The 21936-nt window shown below is 40.6% G+C and overlaps 1 protein-coding gene across 2 annotated transcripts in view; it reads right to left on the bottom strand.

Moving 5' to 3' along the window:
• Positions 1 to 17261, bottom strand: part of LOC139992764 (uncharacterized) — a 46287-nt gene extending 29026 nt beyond the window's left edge. Inside the window, exon 1 of one of the 2 annotated variants that reach the window (XM_072013942.1) lies at positions 14166 to 17261. In XM_072013942.1, coding sequence (XP_071870043.1) covers positions 14166 to 14538 — 373 coding nt within the window. In that variant the 5' untranslated portion in view covers positions 14539 to 17261. The remainder of the gene's footprint in view (positions 1 to 14165) is intronic. The other variant, XM_072013943.1, reaches the window with a different exon arrangement.
• Between the last annotated feature and the right edge of the window lie 4675 nt (positions 17262 to 21936).

Genomic DNA, 21936 nt, shown 5'->3' with positions numbered 1-21936 from the left:
TCGTTAGCACGTTATCCTACGCTAACGATGAATTACGCGAATCCTCGAGAGCAACAGCGACAAACCTCAGGCGAAGGACCTCAGAGAGAATAACTCCTGGCAGATTATATTTCACCGGTCCGACGGAACTCGTAACGACCGATGAAATACGTAGCGTGTACGGGAGACTGGAACTTGGGCTTCGATTAATTCAAGCAGCCCAATAAATTCGCGTTTTTACGGTACTTGCTGCCAGCCGAATTAACATTTTCACCGGCTTGATACAATCTATTAGACAATCGACGACAAACGACCGGTCTAACGGCGGATTAATGCGTTGACCGCGCGAAACGATTCACGTATCTCGGAAGACGACGTCTTATTAAGATACCGCGTTGCAGATTATTAAGATTCAGCTTATTTTCCAGCTTGATTACGTTAATATCAGTAGTTAAATCGTCGTTCTTAAGCATTATAGGTTCCGATCATTTTTTCTTTTCTTCTTTTAATATAATGATAGTGGAAAGATGGAGATTCACCGTGGAGATAGTTCAAAGGATTATTAGATAGTCGATGGACGTGTGATTTCGTTGCTTTCGTTTATGGAGGGAGAAATGATAATTCAGTGGCAATAAAGTTTAACTACGAAAAATGGATGAATATTATGAGCGGATAGAATTTATTAGTTTTTTGGTATGGTAGAATTACGTATTGGTTCTAGTTTCTCTTAAAGTGGAAAAAATTCCGGTTGTTTATATAATACAGTAGGAAGGAGTAAAGTGACCAATTGACGAAGATTAAAATTTCTGCTGAGACTGTAGTTTTATTCTATTCCGGTACAGATAAATTTATGTCGGTAATTTAAATCAATTTTCTCTTCGTGTTCCTGGTCAAACCTTTCATGGAGCAAGTCCTGTCAATTTTTGCACTCCTTTTTGCCTATAACTTTAACGAGTGAGGTTCATATAACAAAAGGGATGATAATAAAAGTCGTCATAGCCAATCGCGAAGCAATAAGATTTTCTTCTTTAAAAAAGGAGTTCGTCAGAAGTCAACCACGTCGATTAAATACAATAGAACGAATAAATGCTAAATATCGACACAAAGTATCATTATAAAGTGTGATTATAAAAATCCTTCGATTTGGTATCTCATAAATTACTTTAACTTCAGAAAAATATTTCCGGAAAATTTAGAAATCAATGAAATCATAAAAACACAATTTTTCTTCCTTTTATAACCAACGATCTCTTAAGTAGAATATTAAAAATCAATAAAGTCATAAAAACACAATGTCTCCTCTTTTTTAAATAAGTAATTTCATTATTGCTAATACGATTCGCAACAATGGCCTCACTGTTCGCGCAATCTTCCACTATTCTTGCACCACTATCGCCGCCATTCCCGCTCAATCTAATCGTCGCGAGCATTTTAATTTAATTACCAGAAAAACATTGTTCTTCTGCCGGCTGAGAGGCGCTTTGATAGCGCGTGCAACGAAGTTGATAAATCCAAGGAAATCGGAATTTAATAACTAATTGCACGTAGCGAGTTACGAGGATAGCGTTTCGCCTACTTGCTCGCATGATTTAGACACGTCTTGATAAATGATTGGTGATTCACATCCGCTCACCGACACCGCGATAAACAGCGGCCAGTATTAAATTTCGCGTACGTTCAATATAATGATGCGGAAATTGCACGATTAAATAATTGGAAAAATGCTCGACGACAAATAAATTTATCGAACACAAAAGGAGTTTCCACAGCGGTAATCCGGCGATTTTCGTACGATATACACGAGTGACTTGAATGATGGATAAGGAAGGCGCGGGAGAAAACAAAGGCGGATCGAAGAATTTCGCGTTAGGTAATTTGTTGAGTATGATTATCGGTTGTTGACGGTTTGTCAGTTTAATTCTGAGTTCGTGGTACCCTTTGTTTGGTATTTAAGTTTGCATGATACACTTCATCGTAAACTAGACGCAGATCAGTTCAGCGTTCTTGCGTTATTACCGTATGTTGCAACGTTTGGGCTACCTCTTCGTCTTTTCTTCGTGTTTCATTATGAAACAATGTTGCTTTTAGCTATTACTATAAGTTCACGATGATGAAGATAGTAGATCTATGAATTCGTTCCTCCCTTTTACTTATGCTGTATCATTCTAAACGTAAAACGATCTATAAAATTTCCGATCAGAGTTCGAACGAGATAGCCAATAAAATCAGCATCGCGAGAGAAATTTGAAACGGTCATCGGTAAAACTCTGGAAATTCAATTTATTGTAAACGTGAAATGTCGTGGCGGTAATTCACAACGTCTACGTCCATGTTGGGCAAGCTAGAGGAGTCAGGAGATCCGTCATAAATTTCGTGCTATTAAGTTGCATGCGAGCGCACCGCAATCATGCCGCGGTACTACGATTTTGCCACTGTACTGCAATTTAAACGTCATACCACAATTACGATCAAGAAACGTTTCAGCCTTTAAAGGCTTCTTTCGAGCAGCCGCGGACTTTCTCGCAATACATCAGAGCCAGAGTTTCTCGTGAGCGAAACAATTCCAGAAGCGGCCTGAACGCCGTTCCCCCGGCTTGATATCTTTATCAATGTTGCAACTCTGTGGGTAGACTTCGCAGAAACGATCATTAACACCGGCAAAATAGACCGTGTGCTTTACATTTAATTTAGATTTATGGAAAATGCTCGCGTCGGCGAGACTGTCAGAAATTAAAGGGCCGGGCAATTAGGAACTTCGATGCCCCGAGGAATAATGGAGCTTAATTTCTTTCAGATCTCCTGCACTCCAAGCTGGGGAGAGTGAGGTTTTTGACACCGAGGTTCAAAGACTTTCAACATTTTCAAATCACAGAAAGAGTGCACACTGAGTTCCACACGCAAACTTAATTCTTATTGTTCGTGTCCACTTTATTGCAGAAGTGAAATTCCTCACGGCTATGATTATAACTTTTTGAGATGGAAAGATAGGAAAGAATAAATATTTTACAAAATTTCTCGATGGCAATTTTTTTTTTAATCCATCGACAAAGGACTAATCATTTACTTAACTTTTATTTAATTGATCTTAATAATCTAATCTTTACTCAATTTATTTATTTAATCTAACCAGTAATAATAAATTTATTCGATGAAGCATTTAAAATTTATGGCTAAGCAAATTTAGCGAATTACGAATGAATTGCTTAACTCGATGTTTCACTAATCCTGCTTTACTCTATTACACATTTTTTCCGACAATATGCATAAATATTTGCATGAAACCAGATTTTTCAAAATTTGTCAGTGATGATATTTCAATTCCCTAAACCATTTAAAAGCGTATATCACCGATGAATGCTCTATCTTTCTCTTCGAACGACGCTAGTCATAGGAACGTCGAAACGAGGCAATCGATATATCAAAAATCAGTGCGGAACGTCTCGAATCGGTTAAAAATAAATCAAAGCTGGGGGCACTATCATTGCCGCCTCGTGCAGCGAAAAGCAACCGTCAATTTCCCCGAGGAAATTGATCTCTTCCCGTTTGCAGTGATAATCTAGCGCCCGTGGAATCACACGTTTCGTCCGTACAATCGTTGGCCCGGTTTTTATCGGCGCTGTCATTAAAAACAATATACGAGGCCAATGCCGCGAAACAAATCGCTGTAATGATCGCTACGCCGGTCGAATATACGTGGCCAACGATCGGGGAACCGCGTGTCTTTCGCGATTTCTTCCGTAAACCGGTCCGACGTGCAGCCGACAATTTCCTTTTTTACCATCAACGGTCGCTAAGTTGTCCGTGTACAGGGAAAATCGAGGATTCTTCGGTTTCTTCTTAGGTTAACGGAAGAATCTGGGGCACGAGTTCCTTTTGGTATGGTCGAAACGACGTTCTGCAAGATACTAATCCGTAGAAGGGACGTGGGAAGCGCGGGGGTTGAGGTGGAGTCTTGGTAAAGTTACAGAGAAGCTAGTCAGAAAGTAATAAAAGGGAGATCCTTATCATCAGAGACAATTAGCGAGGCATATAAATACATGGCGTATTTATAGTTTGTCGGCCGTATCTTTCTCACTGCTTCTTCGACGATCCCTCGCCTTCCCACTCTCTCTCTCTCTCTCTCTCCCTCTCTCTCTCTCTCTCCCTCTCTCTCTCTCTCTCTCTTTGTTATTCTCTCTAATAATACCGGCTATTTAATCGACGTTACTTTTGTCTCGCTGGACGTACGACAACGAGTGAAAAACAGTCGATTAAATTGTCGGATAATCGCTATTTTAGGTCTGTATCGGGATCGCTATTTTATGATTAGACTCATGGTAAAATGTAAGACTTTTAGCCTGCTTAGTTTGGATTATTGGAATCGAAAATGATTCTAACTCCTTGCGTGATCAATAAATTGACTTAAAGCATGCAACAGCGAATTGTTCTTTTAATTTTTACTTGAAATTGTAAGTAGTAGTAGGAAAGTAGTAAACAATAATCTAAATTATGTTTGTGTTAACTTAACGACTTTGAAATTTATGATTAGAACAAAAGTGGTTCGAGTCAGCGTTTTGCTGACAATTATTAATTCGACAAGAATCGCTGATAAGCACTTGCGTAACATGCTGATATCGTTAATCGAACAGTTAAAAGCGACAGTCGATGTATCTGGTGATTCCAGTTTCAGAACAACATCCGGAGCCATAAGTTTTTATCTTATCTTCGAGAGAGATATAAAGCTTTTAGATCCTGCGTGTAATACCCACTCCGTTAATTTAATATTCGTGTATTCTACCCCAAAATCCTTTTCCAGCCATCGAACGCGAGATTCTGTAATAAAAGAATCGACTATTGATGCGCTTTTTAATAAAGCACTGATATTAAATCGCAAGCAGTTATCTTGCACGATAACTGAATAACAAGAATAAAACATGTAAATTAAACATATTAATACATAATTCAAAGGAAATCGATAACAAGAAGTAAACAACATGTTTCGCAATATTACAAATCTATATCTGTTTTAAGTTTTAAAGAACAAGAGAAAAACGCAAGCTATTACTCAAGACGTCAACCAATTCTTTTAATTAGTATGCTGATTCAGTAAAAAATAATCTGAAAAATAATCGAAACACTTTTCATGACACAGCAATCGTTAAGAATAATCGTTATACCAATTTAGAAAATACTATAGGAAAGCTACATACAAGAAGTAATAGATCCGCTAAAATTGTACGGAAGTTACAATCGATGACCAATTAGAGAACCATAGAAGTCGAAGGACGATTGAAATTCAATCGCGAGTCAACATTTCCCAAAGCAATTGAAACTAGACAAATTTACATAAAAAAATTTGCCGTCCCGAGTTTCTAAGACGAACTATCGTACGATTATCGCAAATGTTATAAGACAACGTATGTTGTCTCCGACAGTTCTCGATTACATATTTAATACAGTTAAATATTTTAAAATATATCCTACAATTCATGTCGTTCGCTTAGCACGCATATCTTATTAAAAAATTGCAAAAGTTCTCGCATATATAAAATTTTACGATATATAAATAGATCGTAAAAAACTTATTCGTTACCATATACCGTGATAAAAATTCGTTCAGCATCAGTGAACGTGTTAATGACACAGGGGTATGGCGACTACCTTTTACACTTACTCCGGCGACTTTCAATTTCATGGAAGCGATGAAATTACTTGCTACAAGTGTGTTACGCCGACCAAAGACATCTGCCCGAGTGCCAAACTTCAAAGGTACCCATACACTATACTATATACAAACCGCCGCTTAATATATAATGCATTTTTCGTGATCCTCTTTAAACCATCCCATACAACACGATCCACGAAATGACCGCAAGAAAAATCATTAAAGAAGACTCGGTCGCGTGCAACGAGCTCGTCGTTGGCGAGTATCAGGGCTGGTAACGTGCGAGAGACTCACCTCGTCCAGCTTGAAGAATCCGAGAGCGGACGAAGGCCGAGGACGATTCAATTTGTCGGTCGCGGCGCGAGCGTTTCTGGGGGCCCGTGGCGAGATTCACAGCGTGGCACGCAAGCCACGCTCGAAAATTAGCTCGTGACCGAGCCACGCCGTTAGCATTAGTAGTAGTAACACCGTTGGCTGGTGTTATTGCCGATACCAGAGGAACGCGAGAAGCGGAGGATGGTGATCCGCACGAGTGGAAGAAGAAAAGCGAGACGAACCGAGAGGAATGAGAGAAAAGAGGACGGGATAGAGAGAGAAGAAGGAGGAAAGGGATAGACAGTCAGGGGTGAAAGGGATCCCATTGGAGATGGAAGAGGGGGCGAAAGAAAGAAAGAAGTTTTGAAAAGGGACTAACGACCGGCAGTTAACGACGGCTCTGAAATTGCTGGTTGCCCGCTGCATCTTCCACGGCCGACCTGGCCGAGAATTATTAAACTGTAGTTTAGTTTAAATTAAGTTATTACCCGGAGCCGTCCTCGTTTTGTTTGTCCCTTTTCTACACGACTATGACCCCAAGACACCCTCTCACCCCACCCTAGCCGATGGGGGAGGGAACCCGCCGCCGATTTCCAGCTTCTTCCCTGGCGTTTTTCTCAACCGAGTCGACGGGGATCGAACCTTCTCTCTATCGTCGAGCCTGGGTTAAAGCTATTATCGCTTTTCCATTTCAACTTTCTTGCCTCGAATCCTGGGAGAATTTCCGACGAATACCTGAGAAATTCGTAACGATATTGGGATAAGAGCGTGTATGTTTTCTTGACTCGTAACTAGGATAACGATCGATTTGTTAGCAAGTTTTACGGGAGTATTTTCCAAATTACGACAGAAGTAAAAATTACCGATGCGCACAATGTCTCAAGACGGGTATTTTCTATAGTAGCGCAAAAATGAAATATGCTAGGGTGTGATAGACTTCACTTTACCAGACACGGGTTAAACATATGGAAAAAGAATTTATTTTACGCGTTGATCGAGTTTCATTTCTGTTTTTGTGCTTTTTGTTTTACATGAAGTAGTTAGGTACTTGCTAGGGTTTGGTTTTGGAATCTAATACGTGGAAGGAATGACGCTTCTTATTTCGTGGCATCCAAATGACTTCGGCTTCTTTTCAGAAGCGGTCGCGTTATCGTGGGGCATCCTGTCATTATTTTACGATTAGACTGAACGAACGAACTAGCATTAAGCGGGTTGACACAAAAACCACTGATTTGTCGAGTTGGATGAAAGCAGTGGGTAAGATGAATCGATGGGATCGCGGTAGATATAAAAAAATAATCTTGGAATTAACGATCCTCCGTTGAGATCGCTTACGGAAGCTCGAATAAATCACATTATCAACATGTCTTTGCGTTACGTCTCAATCTGTGGATGAAAAGATCCATCATCGTAGACACGTAACGTTTTACAAGCTAATACTGTAACGCAATAACAGATCTTTGCGCGTGTATGAATTCCTTTTTTAATTACATCGAGAAGATATAGTAGCAACACCTGATTCTTTAAAAATACGTTGTCGTGGTTTTCCAAAACTACCCTTAGTCACAATCAAGAATACTATACCAAATTAAATGATTTAAAGAAAAGTTCACAGACGTGAACAAAAACTAAAATCGCAACAAAAACGCAAAAATTAAAATCCACAGTCCGTCGAATATAAAAGACCGATGAATACTAAAAACGAAGCGAAGGAGAAACACGACGTCATCAATCATCGATCACACATGCAATTCCACGGACAGAAATTAACGCGATATAGATCGGAACGAACGCGTTCCCGCTTTCATCGTCGCGGAGGACTTCATCCGAGCCGGCCGGGCATCGCTCGGGTGTCGCGAACCGGTCATTATTCACGCGTTTCCACGTAATCTGTACCGAGTAGATCGTGCAATTTCCACGAACGTAGTCGCGGATCGAGCGATCAAGACGGATCGCCGCGATTTAGAAGCCGAGCTTCGGGGAGCAAACACCGGATAGGCGTGTACCGACGCGACGGCAAAAGGCCAACGATTTCTCGCCGGTGCTCTAACGATCGTCTGAAGAACTTGAACGATCGTGTAAAGCGTACGCACGCGACTATGCGAGCATCCTATCGCGGGACAATTATGTAAACTAGAGTTTTCTTCGGCGTCTGGGATACGTGGCCAGGAAAATTGTCGCTGCTCCACGTCCACAGGCGAAAACGTTCGTTAGAAGCTAGAGGCTTACACGTCGCCGTGCGTGTAATTAATCACGACGTTTGAGACGTTCGATCGAGATTCGAAGCAGAACAACTTTGATAGATAGGATTCTCAACTTTGATTTTCTTCGAATAATACGAACAATGAGATTTATTGTGATTGTTCGATCGGAGATTTATGTAGAAGGTGATACTGGGTTTTTAGAAGTAATCTAAGGTCTACTCCTGTGTCCCGAATTTGAGTCAAATTGATCAGTTTCGCTCTTTTAAAAAGATTTTAATTTCAGTAGTGAATTATACGATCTGATCTTTAGTTTCATTTTTGAGAAATTATGTAACTATACTTAACACGGTTGGCTGGTTTAGATCTTGTGTAGCTCATTTAACCCTTAGTATACTATGGGGATGGATTCACTGACATTTCATATCACGTATGATCTCTAAAAGTTCTCTTGTCTGTTTATCGCCATGTTAGATTTTATACTAGAATGATTAAAGCGTATATTTTGTAAAGATCACGAATTTCTAAACACTGATTTTTTCGCCACAATTTAAAAGAACAGAGTTGACTGGTGTAGTTTCTGTATGGCTCATTTAACCATTAGTAGGTTACAAGATATGACAATATTATAGATAAAAAGGCATTACAATACCAAATATGATCTCTAAAAGTCCTCTTGTTTGTTTATGATTGTGTTAGATTTTATACCAGAATAATTAAAGTAAATATTCTGTGAAGATCACGAATTTCTAGACACAGATTCTTCCACCACGACAATCTAGGAGAACAAATTTAAATACAGTCCAATTAAGAACACCCAAGCATGAACAGTTTCGAGGTTTAAACAGGTAAACCTAAATGTGTTTGTCCAAAACCCAAAACTGACATACCGGAGCGAATTAAACTCAAGTTTCGAGCAATGAACAACTAACTTTAGCGTCCGCCACGTCGCAACTTTGGTCTTTCGCAGTAACCTGGACCAATTCACCGATTGCAGACACTCAAAGCTATTATAGGTCTTGCCAGTAGAATTATCTCACGCAGAAATGTATACGAAGCCACGGAGTGACGGATTATTTTTTCTCTCGTTTTCTTTCGATTTGCCACTTTCTCGCCGGTTTATCTGGATTTTATCCCCGAGCGGAATATTAATTAAGCCACTGTCACTGATCAACGCATCGACGATCCTCCGAACGTTAATTTCCTATAATGTATTTGCTGTAATTAGCCGCCGCTCCGGGGCGGTGCTAATAAAGAGGAAATTATTGGATTCCATCGGTCGATTCAGATAAATGCTTTCGCGATCGCTTCATTAAACGCCGTACCGCGTCGACTTCTGTTCAATTGTTATCTCTAACCGAAGTTTAGTTGCAAGAAGTAACTTTTTACGGTGAAGCTTGTTTCTTACGCTACGTTTCTTCGCTTTATTTCTTGTCATTCGCTGAAGATTGGAGGAATGCAATATTGGCAAAGTGTAACATCAAAACTGGAAGATGATGATGATCATTAATCAGCGAACGAGTTTAGCGACGCGGATTTAATTAAAGTTACAACAGGATACGCGCTATGCATCGTGGCTTGTCGCGAGATTAAGTAAATAGAAACAATTTGCGCAATTTTCCGCACGTTCTATTTCGTGGCTTGTTGAATAGCGACGATTAGATAGTACGGTTTAAATAGATTAGGCGTGAGGGTCGAGTGTGGGAACGTTGATTTAGAATCGTGGTTTCTAAATACGATTCAGATCTATTATTACACAGAGTTAATGATTTTGAATACATTTATTCCCGATACATTCGGGACCACAGGAATTTTTTAATTGAAGTGAAAATCAACGACGAGAGAAAAGTGGAAAGAAAAAATGTAGAAAGAAGTAGATACGCGACATAGATCGCTTACATAATCGATGCAACATTGTAGTAAATAAGCAAAAATATCACCAATCTATCTGCAGAAGCTATAAATTTCCGATTACGAAAATGGATAGATCTTTAAATAGAAGAATCGAAAACTTAATGTCAACAACGTGATAACGCTCGTAGAATCATGATCAAAGAACATAGTTTTACCTGATCGATGTTGCTTCTAAAGGGATGAACAACTCTTATAATTATAGACTGGAAGGTAAATTTAAGAGAAGGCCGGGAATACACGAAACTATTCCGAAGCTCGGCAGGAAAATAATATATATAAAAATAAATTTACGTGTATCAAACAGTGGCCCATCAGAAAGCAGACTTCCAATTACAATTCCACGAAAACCGATCAATTTCCTCAAGCTATCCTTATTACTAAAATAACTCAATAACTCCCGAGCGTGGACTATAATCAGTTCACAATAATTACTCGTCGTGAACAGTCCCTCGGAATTAATTGCTCGTAGGAGATCGAATACAAAATTTCACGTAATTTCCCAACAAGAAATCGACTAAAGCAAGGACGATAAAACGGCGGCGCAACAATAAAACCACCGACGATTATCGACGGCTGAACTTCGATTACTCCCTCGTCTAATTAAATGTCGATGGGATCCGGCATTCCCGATAATTTACCAGTTTCTTGTCAGTTACTTTCTAGTCTATTATATCATTTTATCAATTACACACAAATTAAACGTCTAAAAAGATACCTTACATTCGACGTCTACGGAAGGAAGTACCGTAAAAATGTAATTTATACTACATTGACTGAAATTACGACACTGTTTGCCAATCTTTTACGAGTACCACATATTCTCTGATTTTTTTAATACTCCCTCCGATACTTTCCCTTTAATGTTCCAATTTTTCTTTTTTTTTTTTTTATTTTAATACGCTTTCCGACCGTTTTCAGACCGCATCGATGGCTATTTACAAGATGCTGGTTCCTAGAGATCATTCGAAATTGATTGCGATGGCCAATAAATTCAGTGAAAACGAGGCTCGGCGAGACGTTCAAAGATACGAGGGAAGAAAGAGGAGAGGAGAGGAAATAAGACAACTTCGCGGAGCAGATCTCTCACGGCTGTCAGGCGTGACACGTTTATCTTAAACAGCGTTACGTTCAACACTCGCGGAACTCATTAGTTAGGTTGCGCACATGCAGTTCGCGTTACGTGCGCTTGCCTACGCTGGTTGGCCCATTAGCGAAATTAGAAAGAGAAGTATTTTAACCGCGCCGCGTGCTATGAAAACGCTCGAAAGACTTACAAGTATCACTTAAGCGGCCCCCTATCGTCCTTTTTTTCCTAATTTTCGCGCTGAATTATTTTTGGACGATTGTTTTCATGACCGCAGTAAGTTGTGTCAGTACATCGTGGCGAAATGTACTTTATTTCGCTCGTTATTACATTTTTATTACATAATTTAGAATGTATTGTAATAATATAATTATTACATAATTAAGCTAATAATTGGAGAAAATTTGTTTCACACCTGTTTACTATTGCATCATTTTATGAGGCGGCCTTCTTCAAAATTTGAATCTGAAATAACCAAAGTCGTTACCCTTTCAGAAGATAATTGCAAGCTACCTAATTTAATTTTGCGATTTTGCGAGGAGTACAGAAAGTATATAGATGGCAAGTAATATAACAGGACAAGAACTATAAGATACTATTTCACTGATTAATAGATTGTTCATGTTCACAGCATGACACTATATATGTATTTAGGCAATGAAATACGACGATAAGGAAAACTTTTTCAGACACAAATTGATAATATTAAGTCTATGACGCAAAAACCACGGAAATTTACGAGCAAAAAAGATTCTGCATCGCGGTAAAGAAAAGAATTACCAAGCATTTGCGCGTGCAGGACTCAGAATATCGCTTGGACGCTAACAACAAAATTACCTCTGAAAAAAGGAAACAGTTTGCTTCTGAAGCTATATGACGCTCGTAAATCTATGATGATTCGAGCACCGTTTTCTAAAACGACGACTCATCTGCCACCAATAAATAAGGCAGAAATCGTATGAGCGAAGACATGGTTTCAAGATCGTCGTGGTTTTACGCGAGATTTCACGAAACGGACAGAAAAAGTTGCGCCCAAAGTCGGACAGGGATGGAGTTAAGTGGCGCTCCCTTCGAGGCATAAACAAGCGTTAGGGACATGAATGGGATCACGTAAAAAACAGATTTCCACCCTCGATCTCGTACACGAAACGTGATTTCAGGCCGTCAGCTCGGAGGAAGGGTGGAAAAAGGGCGTTGCGGATTGGGGCTAACCCTGTAAGCGATCCCAGGGGCTCGTCAGGAACGATCTTATGATTGACCGTGTTACGACACTCCCTATAGACCATTTTCCGAACGTATCTCGAAAATACGTTCGAGTCAAAGGCTCGGTTGATCTAGCAGGAAAGGTACCAAACGGCACATGCATCGCCGATATTAGATTCGAACGCGAGCCTTCTGGTATTTGGGGTGACCAGCAGCGGTATCGTAATCGAGCGTATTTGGTTGTTAAACGTACTTTGAGATGACGAAAATTGCAACGTGTAAGCTTGTCGGTGTGGTTTTAGGAGTAAACTGGTTTTAGATATTGAGTTGATGTTAAATATTAATAGGAGATATTCCGGTGTATTTACGTATTATAAATAACCCAGCTTATGATAATTACTTGACTGTGCTCTGAGTTGCGGCCAGACGCGTAACAGTAACGTTTATGTCACCGTGCAAAATGTTCAACTGAGTTATACATCATGAGAAGAATAATATAAACAACCGTAGGACAGCGTGCTGTAATGGATGAAATTACTTTGCGTTTATTACGTAGAAATACGCGAGTCTGTATTAAAATTTCAAGCAAACCTTTTTATTCTTCTTGTTGATACGTTATACACTTAAATATCTAAGAAAAGAAAGAAAGGAAAACCGAACCTAGTTAATAGTACTATCGTATTACTAAGACAAAAGTTTCAGTCGAAGAATCTGGAAAATATATGAAATGTAAGGTGTTTATAAAAAGGATTCGTTCGCAATTATACTGTTAACTGAATTTTTCGATGTGAACCTGTTCGTGATTTTATCAGACATGTAAAGAGGCTAGTTTCTAATCTTATTAATATAGAGTAAGATTAGAAGCACGAGAATAACACAGCGTTTAATTCGCACTGTAAATCAAGCAACAAAGTAGCAAGTAACCTGCTAGTTTACTATCTTACTTGCCTCAAAATTGCAGCTTACCGTGCTATAAGTATGCAAACTATCGTAGCAAGGAAACGTGGCAATGAATTTGAAATTGTGTTTCAATTTAGTGCAAAAGTGGATCAGATATCTCTCGTAAAGTTATTCTGCATTTTCCCCTGTAAACATAGCAGCTTAAAATAGAACATATCAAAACATCATATGAAGTAACGAATCTAAAAATAACACAAGCAAGAAAGACTCGTAATAAAACTAGGAATATTAATGCCAAGTTTCCAAACAATCATTCCATCAATAGAACCAAAGTGTTCGAGAACATCACTATAGAAACACGGTCGATTTTAATCGTAACAATAATTATACTGCAAAAGGATATTAACTTTTCTGAACTCCAGTAAAACTGAAGCTACGAACTTGTACTGCGTATTTCAATATATTATGCGATTATGATTATACTGACACGAAAATAAACAAGGCAAGCTTTCGCTTGGGATTTGTATAAGACATTTTTTACTTTTAATGAACCTCGGTATGTTATTTCCTAGTAAAATTGTTAATACACTGATCGCTTTCATTATCGTATTATATTTTCAGTTTATCTCAAAGATAAAAGATCTGAACCCTTTCATTCTAACATGTTCGATAATTCTAGCGTTAATATCGCAAGGAAGACAGCAATTTTGCCGAAAACACCTGCGTATTGTCGGCAATATCAAAAATAAAAACCGTAAAGCTGATTCATCCTGACATGTTTGACAGTCCTAAGGTTAATTCAGGAAGAAGATGTTAACAACCGAAACCCAAACAAGCGTGGCCATCCTCGCGGCGATAGTTCGCAGCTGCGCTCATTATTTCAAGGTGCTTAGCTTGAAGTGTAACGCGAAAAAAAGCCACTTACCTTTCTTCTCGTCATCCTCGTCGGCGTGATCGGCGCCGTGATGAAGATGATGGGCGGTCGGATGGTGGCTAGTTATCGCCGGCACCAGGGGGTGGTTCCCTAGTGCCGGATGCGGATGATGAGGATGATGATGACTGAGGAACCTGACAGCGGCCGCGGCTGCTTGATGCTGAGCTTGCATCGTCTGCTGTACCTGGCTTTGAACCTGTCCGAGGACCGGATGATGTGGTGGCCATCCTGTCAGATGAAACGGAAACACGGGTGTCGCCCTCTGGAACAGTCTGGCCGGAGTCAGGAGGGAACCACCGGAACCAGTAGAACCGCTACCAGGAGGCAGTGGAAAGGACAGACCACCTCCTGGTTCCAGGACCATGTTTGGGACCAACTTGACGACTGGCTGTCTCTCCACCGGAGAGATTTCACTTATTTTGCATCTATATCCCTCTGCTGTATCCTCGATACGCTATACTTTCGACGATCGTGGTTTCCTCAACTTCATGGGAACTGACATTCGACGAGAACAGTTATTGCAGGTTTGGACACCTCAATTTCAGAGTACGACGCACGTGCGAGGTTAACGAGATAAGTTTTCGATGATGTACCAAGGAATCGTTTGTTTACATCTTACATGAAAGGTTTAAGTTTAAGATTGATGGAATTTAGAGGTTCCTTTTAGATATATGCAGCGAGATTGATCATGTTTGTTGAAGATCGGTAATCGTGAAGGTGGAAGGATGGCGAATGTGTTTGCGAGTGAACGTGCTCGTGGTAAGTCGACAGCCGTCGGAAGGCGTGATTCGAGGTTTCCGTCAATGGCAATGGCAATCGACCTTTTTGCCTTTTAAGAAAATCCTTGCACCGAGGATTCCATGTAGATTCTTTCTGCCAGTATTTTCAGCTTCTATGTTTCAGTCTTTTATCTAATATTCAAAGTCCTCGGCGATTTTCTCCCAAATCCCAAAAAATATAATCCCACCAAGTTAGTCAAGCAGAATTTCATGAAACACGTATTTCGAGAGTCCATTTAGTCCTTTCGCGAGTACAGTCTCGGTAACTAACACTCCAATTTCACGCCACGATTTCTCATTGTCGGCCTTTCCAAGATCAAACTTTCGTCCGGGATCTAATCTTCACTCTGAATGCTCATGTTTCCATCAATTTTGCAAATGAACCCGCCAAACCGCAAAAGTCACTAGAGAAACTGGGCCATCGTTGAAAACACAAGTCCACAGTGCACTGGTCGACGATCACACTTGTTAAAAACTGTTTAGAGGTGACGGTGTCGTCGTACCTGGACATTAGGTTACGCAATCAGCAGCAACGAAAACACCGATCAGCTGACGAGATTAGAGAAGAGCACGGGTCGTATTTGTGTATTTGGCAGTCCGTGGGGTGAATTCGAGCGCGCAACGGAACGGATTCCAGGGATTCCTTGCTGGCAAGGACCTGTTAGTGTTAGGACCACTACGGCACGAGCCAACGGCACAGCACTATCTGCCTGGAGAGTGAAGTCAACGGCTCCCCTCTGTCCACGGAGTCAAAACTGGTTTGGGTCGCCACCCAGAGGCTTTGGATTGGTCGGACAGATGGTGGGTTCACGGGTGCCACTCTATTCCTGGCCAATGAGGACGGATGGATTACGGAGCGAACTCCGCCTCGTAGACGGTTTTTTTGCCCTGGAATTGAATCGACGCCCCTTCCTTGCAGTAATGGTGGTGCCGTAGTGGGGATGAATCAATTGGTGGCTGCCCTGAAAGCAGCCACAAGATGGCTCCTCCCTTCCCCACAGCATTCGGCAAACCACCCCTGTCGTGGAGCCTAGGCAGCAGCGTCGACCTTAGCCTCTAATGCCGTCAACGAGATGCGCACTTCTACAAAGTTCAAATTTTTTCCACCACAAAAGACTATCCTCCTTCTTTTATTTCTCCTCCTTTCTTCTTTCACCTTCTCTTTTTTTTTTTTTTTTTTTTTTTATTAAACAACTCGCAACTGTCCTCCGGAGGATTTCACGAATACCGACTTGAAGAGATCGACGCAGAAATATTCTGGGAAAGCCAGAAACGATCGAAAGCACGATGAAGCTTGATCTCCGCCGTTGTTCATCTTCGAGGGAACGAGCCCGACAACGTTTCCCTTTCTTCGCGATCGTTCTCCGACGATTGTTGTGCTTCCACCACTCCACTCCCACCCCCACCAGACGAGTATCTTCCACCCCTCCAGCCCTCGAGGGCACGATCCTCTTTTAATAAGAGGAGCTCTGAGCTCGGAGGCGTTAAGTAATTACATCTATTCTCTTCTGGGGAGGAAATTACCTGTGCCTCGGGGTGGGAAAAATTAGGAAATTAAAATTAACCCCCGCCACCGGGCGTCGTGTCGCCTCTCCCTCCTCCTACACCTCCTCCTCCTTCTCGTTCGCCATTCCTGTTCCCCCTCAGCCTCTATCATCCTCTCTTTCTCGCGCCTTGCTTCTCGACTCGGTGCACTCCGTGGCTGGAACTCTTCGTACTCGAATTTAGGAGGAGCCGGCGGCCATTACCGCTTACGTAATCTTTTTACAGTGGCGGCAGCACCTTGTTAAGCAAAGTTATTTAACGCGGGACGTCGGGCTAGCTTGGTTACCGGCGTGTCCTCGTCTATTTCGATGAATAGGTGAATGTATTGCGCCGATCGACGCCGGAATTCGATGCTTTTCAACGATCTTGTGCTGACTGAAGATCCATGACATCGTCTGTTGCTTCGTATTTTGTTACTTTGTATTACGGAAATGATGTAATGCCTTTTCTCAGTAAGTAAAGTTGAATAAGTAATTTGATAAATTGTTTAACTTTTACGTAGACTTGGCTGGGTCAAGCGCGAAGTAATACGTTGACGAATGTTGTTGCTTCGTGAATCGAGGAATTCACGGTGAACATATTTTTAGCAATTTGAGTTTTCTCTATTGATTAATCGAATTATAAATATGCTTATTAACGTTAACAAATATTCTGAAAATCGATGAATTGAAATTGACCCGCCAACCTCATCGTTCGTTTCTTGTAAGAAAATAACGTAAAAATATAAGACGATTGGAATAAAGATTCGTTTTAAGGAGACTGGTTCATTGCGTAGAATTATTTTCATCTACGCTATATATTCCTTTTCCTATTCCTCCATGTCCGTACTTCAAATCCTGTTCCAAAATTTCTCGCCTCTCCTCGAAGCTCAATGAAAATCGTGTCTGACAAAATTCAGCGTTTCTACTAATCCATCGACTGCTCCACGAACCGCGCGTCCCACCCCGTGAAAACTTACCGGTTTGCTTCTTGAACGTGGTAGACAAACTCGTGTACACAGTCTAGAGGGAAACTGGCGAGTTCCTAATTTACACAGCCGCCACATTCTCCGAAGCCCTTTTGGACCAGACTCCTGAGTGCCGTCGGAACTTTGCCGACGATTAAAACGCTTTAGTAATTAACTGGGTCTCCTCACCTTCCGCGGTAACAGTTACCAACCCACCGGTATGCTCCTTCTGCCAACCAGTGGCGAGGATCTCTCCTCTCTCACCCCGATTCTCCCTTTCCTCTTCTTACAGGCTCGACCTCTTCTTCTCACCCTCTTTTCCCTCCCTCTTTCACGCCACTTCTGGCCTGCTGGCGCATATTTAGGGATCGCCGGTTAGAGGTTGCCCGGGCAACCAACGTCGAGAAACCCTCTGTCGTTGCCAGGGCAACCTTCTCTCGCTCCTTCATCTTCCCTCCAGAAACTGCTTCACCACCACCGGGCTGGATTCAATTCGTGAGAGCGAGAACGAATCGACTCTGGCTTCGGTAGGTGAAGAGGGTGTGTGTTAGACGGTGCATCCGGTCGCTACGGGAAAAGGAAAAAGACGCCGCACGTTCGGTGATTGTATTTGATAGCCCGACCGTGGACGTGGAGAATGAACATTCGACCTTGATTAAAGCGGAGCCCCCGGATTCTTTCCGTTTTCATGGAATCAGCTTCTCTGAGCTAGCCGGATCTTTGCAGTGGAAATTCTTCGATTCCGGAGAATTTAAAGCTGCAGGTACCTGAAAAACATGTTGATTCGTTATTTCTGGCGATAGAACAGAGATTTTTGGTTTAGGCGAATGGAACTTGTCGTTCCAAGGGAAGAAGATTTCTGTTTTCACAAAGGAAAGCATAATAGAAATAATATCAGAATCGTCTAATTATAAATTATCGCTTAAAGAGACATGTTTTGCTTCATGGCGTATGCTTGGAAAATCTTAAAGCTACTGACCATCTTAAATACCACAAACATCAAGTTAAAAACGCAGAAAATCCTCGCACGCTCTAAGAAAAATGTATTTACTCTATGTAAAATTCTAAATTGTAGGAAGTTTTCGAAAAACTGTAAGATATTTCGTACTCGAGATTTCCGATCTTACTCCGAATAATGCAAGGAGAATCGTCACGCGTCCGATAATCGCGTCGGAGGACATATGAGGCGATCGTCTGGCCGATAAAAAAAAGCAGCGTCTTGCCGCGTGCATCTTTGTTCGCGTTCGTAATAAAGAAAAACGGGCGCGGAGACGGGGCGAATTTCCCTGACGTTGCGTGAAAATTCCGTGGGTGGTGGCGCGGTTTTCGCGAGAGCGGACCGAGTCATGAAAAATTGATCGGGCACGATATCTCACGTTTAGGCGAATCCGTTGAAGGAAAGCAGGACACGCGCCGCTCGTCCATCAAAAAGCGCGGCAAACGAGTAGCGGGGGCCGGTGCTTTAATATAAAACTTAAATAACGATACAGCGCGGCGCCATGACGAAAATGGGAAATAATCTTATGAATAAGTTCTTCCCCGGGGCGTGCTTGGCTCATCCGACTCGCCACGAGATCGTTGCAAATTTGAGAACCCTCTTCCGCGATTTTACAAATTATCCCGACATGATCGTCGTGACGCGGTCATGATTAATTCCATCGCGTGTCCTCCGCTCCTTTCGTTCAGTTTGCAAACTTTCATTTAGTTACTCTTCCGAGAGGGTAGATAATCGTGGATGATGTAGCTCGAAGACTCTTTATCGGAAATTCGAAACTCATTTTAATTGTGGGTAAATTCTTTCTCTTCTTTTTCCATTATTTATTTCTTTATTTATTTATAATCGCTTCTACTGCCCCTGTAAATTACTGATAATGCGAACGAATTACAAAAATTAAGATTGAGGGTGAATATAGATTCACGCATTCTCGGTAATTATATTTATGGCTATTTGGTTGTCACACGGTTATTTTATTACGAAAAGCGTTCAAGACTGATAAGATTATTATAAAGATATTTTGCTTCGAATGTGCGAATTATTTATCATAGAATTATTATAAAAATGCAAGTCTTGACAAGATATAGTTTTATTCGCCATTGATCGTAGAGCTGCGATTTTCTTTGTTCGAAGATTGATTTATGAATCTCGAAATTATTATACTCGCTTAGCCCGAAACGCGCATGAAAGTTTTAATTACAGGACCCGCATTTATTTACGATAATTGCTTATTTATTTTGAATAAGAACCTGACATATTGCTTCCTCGGAAATAAGCAGGCTCGATTGATAAATTAGAACTTTCCTCGGAATTTCAAACAGACTTTCACCTTTCCCAACCATTTGTCATTTTTTAATTGCGATTTCCTTCTCGTTGGCTTAAAGTAACACGAGTGAGTCCTCTCACGTATGTATACGTCTAGCTATCTCTTCTTAAAGACATCGGCTATTACTCGTTTTTAAGTAATGACGTACATGCGAACGACGAGTGTGTTTGGATTTCATTAGCGAAGAACATCACTGGAAAAAGAAAAAGTGAATAAATATGCTAATAAATTATTTTCCGCGTGTGTTACTTATTCTCTGGAATTTTTTATTGCCACCTGAGAATACTAACTACCGGGAGTATTTTTTGTGCGATATTGTACGCTTGAAAACCTCTATCATACGCGTACACGAGTAGTCACGTAATGATATAATGATACGGTTCACATACGCAAGCAACGTGTTTAGATTTTCTTTACGCGGTGACGCCACGATGGGGAGAAATACATTCAATTCAAATGGACGCGTGCACGCGTTCCTAATAATTACCTACTAATTGATAAATTAGAATCTCAACACGCACTCGATTCTCCTCGCATCAACGCATTCCGCTCGTTTCAATTTATAATTCATTCAATCTGCCGCAATCCTCTCTGTGTTTAACATTTGCATTATCATAAGTGCTACAAATCGCGAGAATTTAAACAGACATTGTGGATAATTCGATTTGTCCTGTTATTCGATTCCCCCGGCCTTTATTATATTAAGTGACTTAGAACCCATTTCTTTTAAATTTCCTCTTGATCCGAGCGAGTAATTTATTCACGAGAATTATTTTAATCCCTAGCTTTCAAATCAGTGACAGAACTATTAAATGCATAAAACTGATGCATTTCAGATTTATACTTTCACAATTACCCGCTAAAAGTAGCTACTCTGGAACGATTAATGTTGATATTTACTGACCCAGAAATATGATTATTATATCTATTTATTTTCATCTATACGAATATCATCATATCCATCTAAGTAGCGAGGTAGTTATACCTAACGTTATGATTGGTAATATTAAAGTGAAAAAGTGTAATCGACCATAATTTCTTCTCTGAAAAATAAACAGAATTCCAATTACAGGATATTAACCTTTCAAATACTTACAAATTTACCGATACTTAATAAATCTTATTAAAATTCTTTCCTTGAACACGATTTTCCAACACTATAAAATGCTCTGTTCTCCTCTATTATTTTTATTGAGTAATGAAAAATTCCGAAACTGCATAATGCTTTTATTCAGTTTAGTTATTAAATGCCTTGTTTATTTCTCCCAATAGTCCAACAATCCAAACATTTTCAACCGAGAAAAAATCGGTGCACCCCAAACACCGGTTCAATTACCGGTTACACCAGTCTGGTTAGCCTATTTACAACTTGGTGGCTCGATAAAAATTCTACAGCGGTCCGGTAGATAATTATTTTTCAGATAAGAGCCGAGGAGAAGAATTTACCGGGCGCCAACGATTCGAGAGCGCCTCGCCGGTTTGTTGCCGCGTGCCAAGAGCCAGGACGACTAATTAAGTACGCCGTAAGTTAATTGAGCCGCGTAGGAGGAGAACCGAAGATACGAGGGAAACGTTAAACTGTGTAAACATCAGACTAATTACTTCGAGACTTTATCGTGCCACACAGGCACTACGTTAACTTGAGATAGCCCGCAACGATTTCGATGCAACGATATTCTCTGAATTGACATAAATGCGACGGTGGAAAATATAAGCAAAAATGGTTTCTGCACAAATGGAATAAAAAAATGATTAACTAAATATCGCGAAATATCGTCTCTTGAATGTCACGTAATCGAGAAACATTGATTAATTTGTGAGACTACGTAACTTGGCAAATATTTTTTGCGAGATTGTATTTAGAACATTTTTATTAAACTTCCATCGAAGAGTAAATACTGTGAATTGTTATAAATTTCATTGCTTTTACCGTGATCCTATTTTGGAGTTTGGAATACAACTTAGAATATAGAAATTTTGTCATTGAGCACGCAGCTTCCAAATTTTTAAAATAAAGGGGCGAGAAATAAAGAAATCGTCGAGACAAAAACGTCACGAGTTGCAGCGGAAATTGAACGAGGACAAGGGAACGTGACGATGACGAGCCGCGATTTAATGAACGCGCCTCATACCCCATTCTTAACCCCGACGCCTCATCTAATCTGTCGATT

Source organism: Bombus fervidus, chromosome 12 (genome assembly GCF_041682495.2).
Source record: "Bombus fervidus isolate BK054 chromosome 12, iyBomFerv1, whole genome shotgun sequence".
In the NCBI taxonomy this organism is placed as follows: domain Eukaryota; kingdom Metazoa; phylum Arthropoda; class Insecta; order Hymenoptera; family Apidae; genus Bombus; species Bombus fervidus.
Note: the sequence above shows the minus strand (reverse complement) of the source record. Positions and strands in the feature narration are given on the sequence as shown.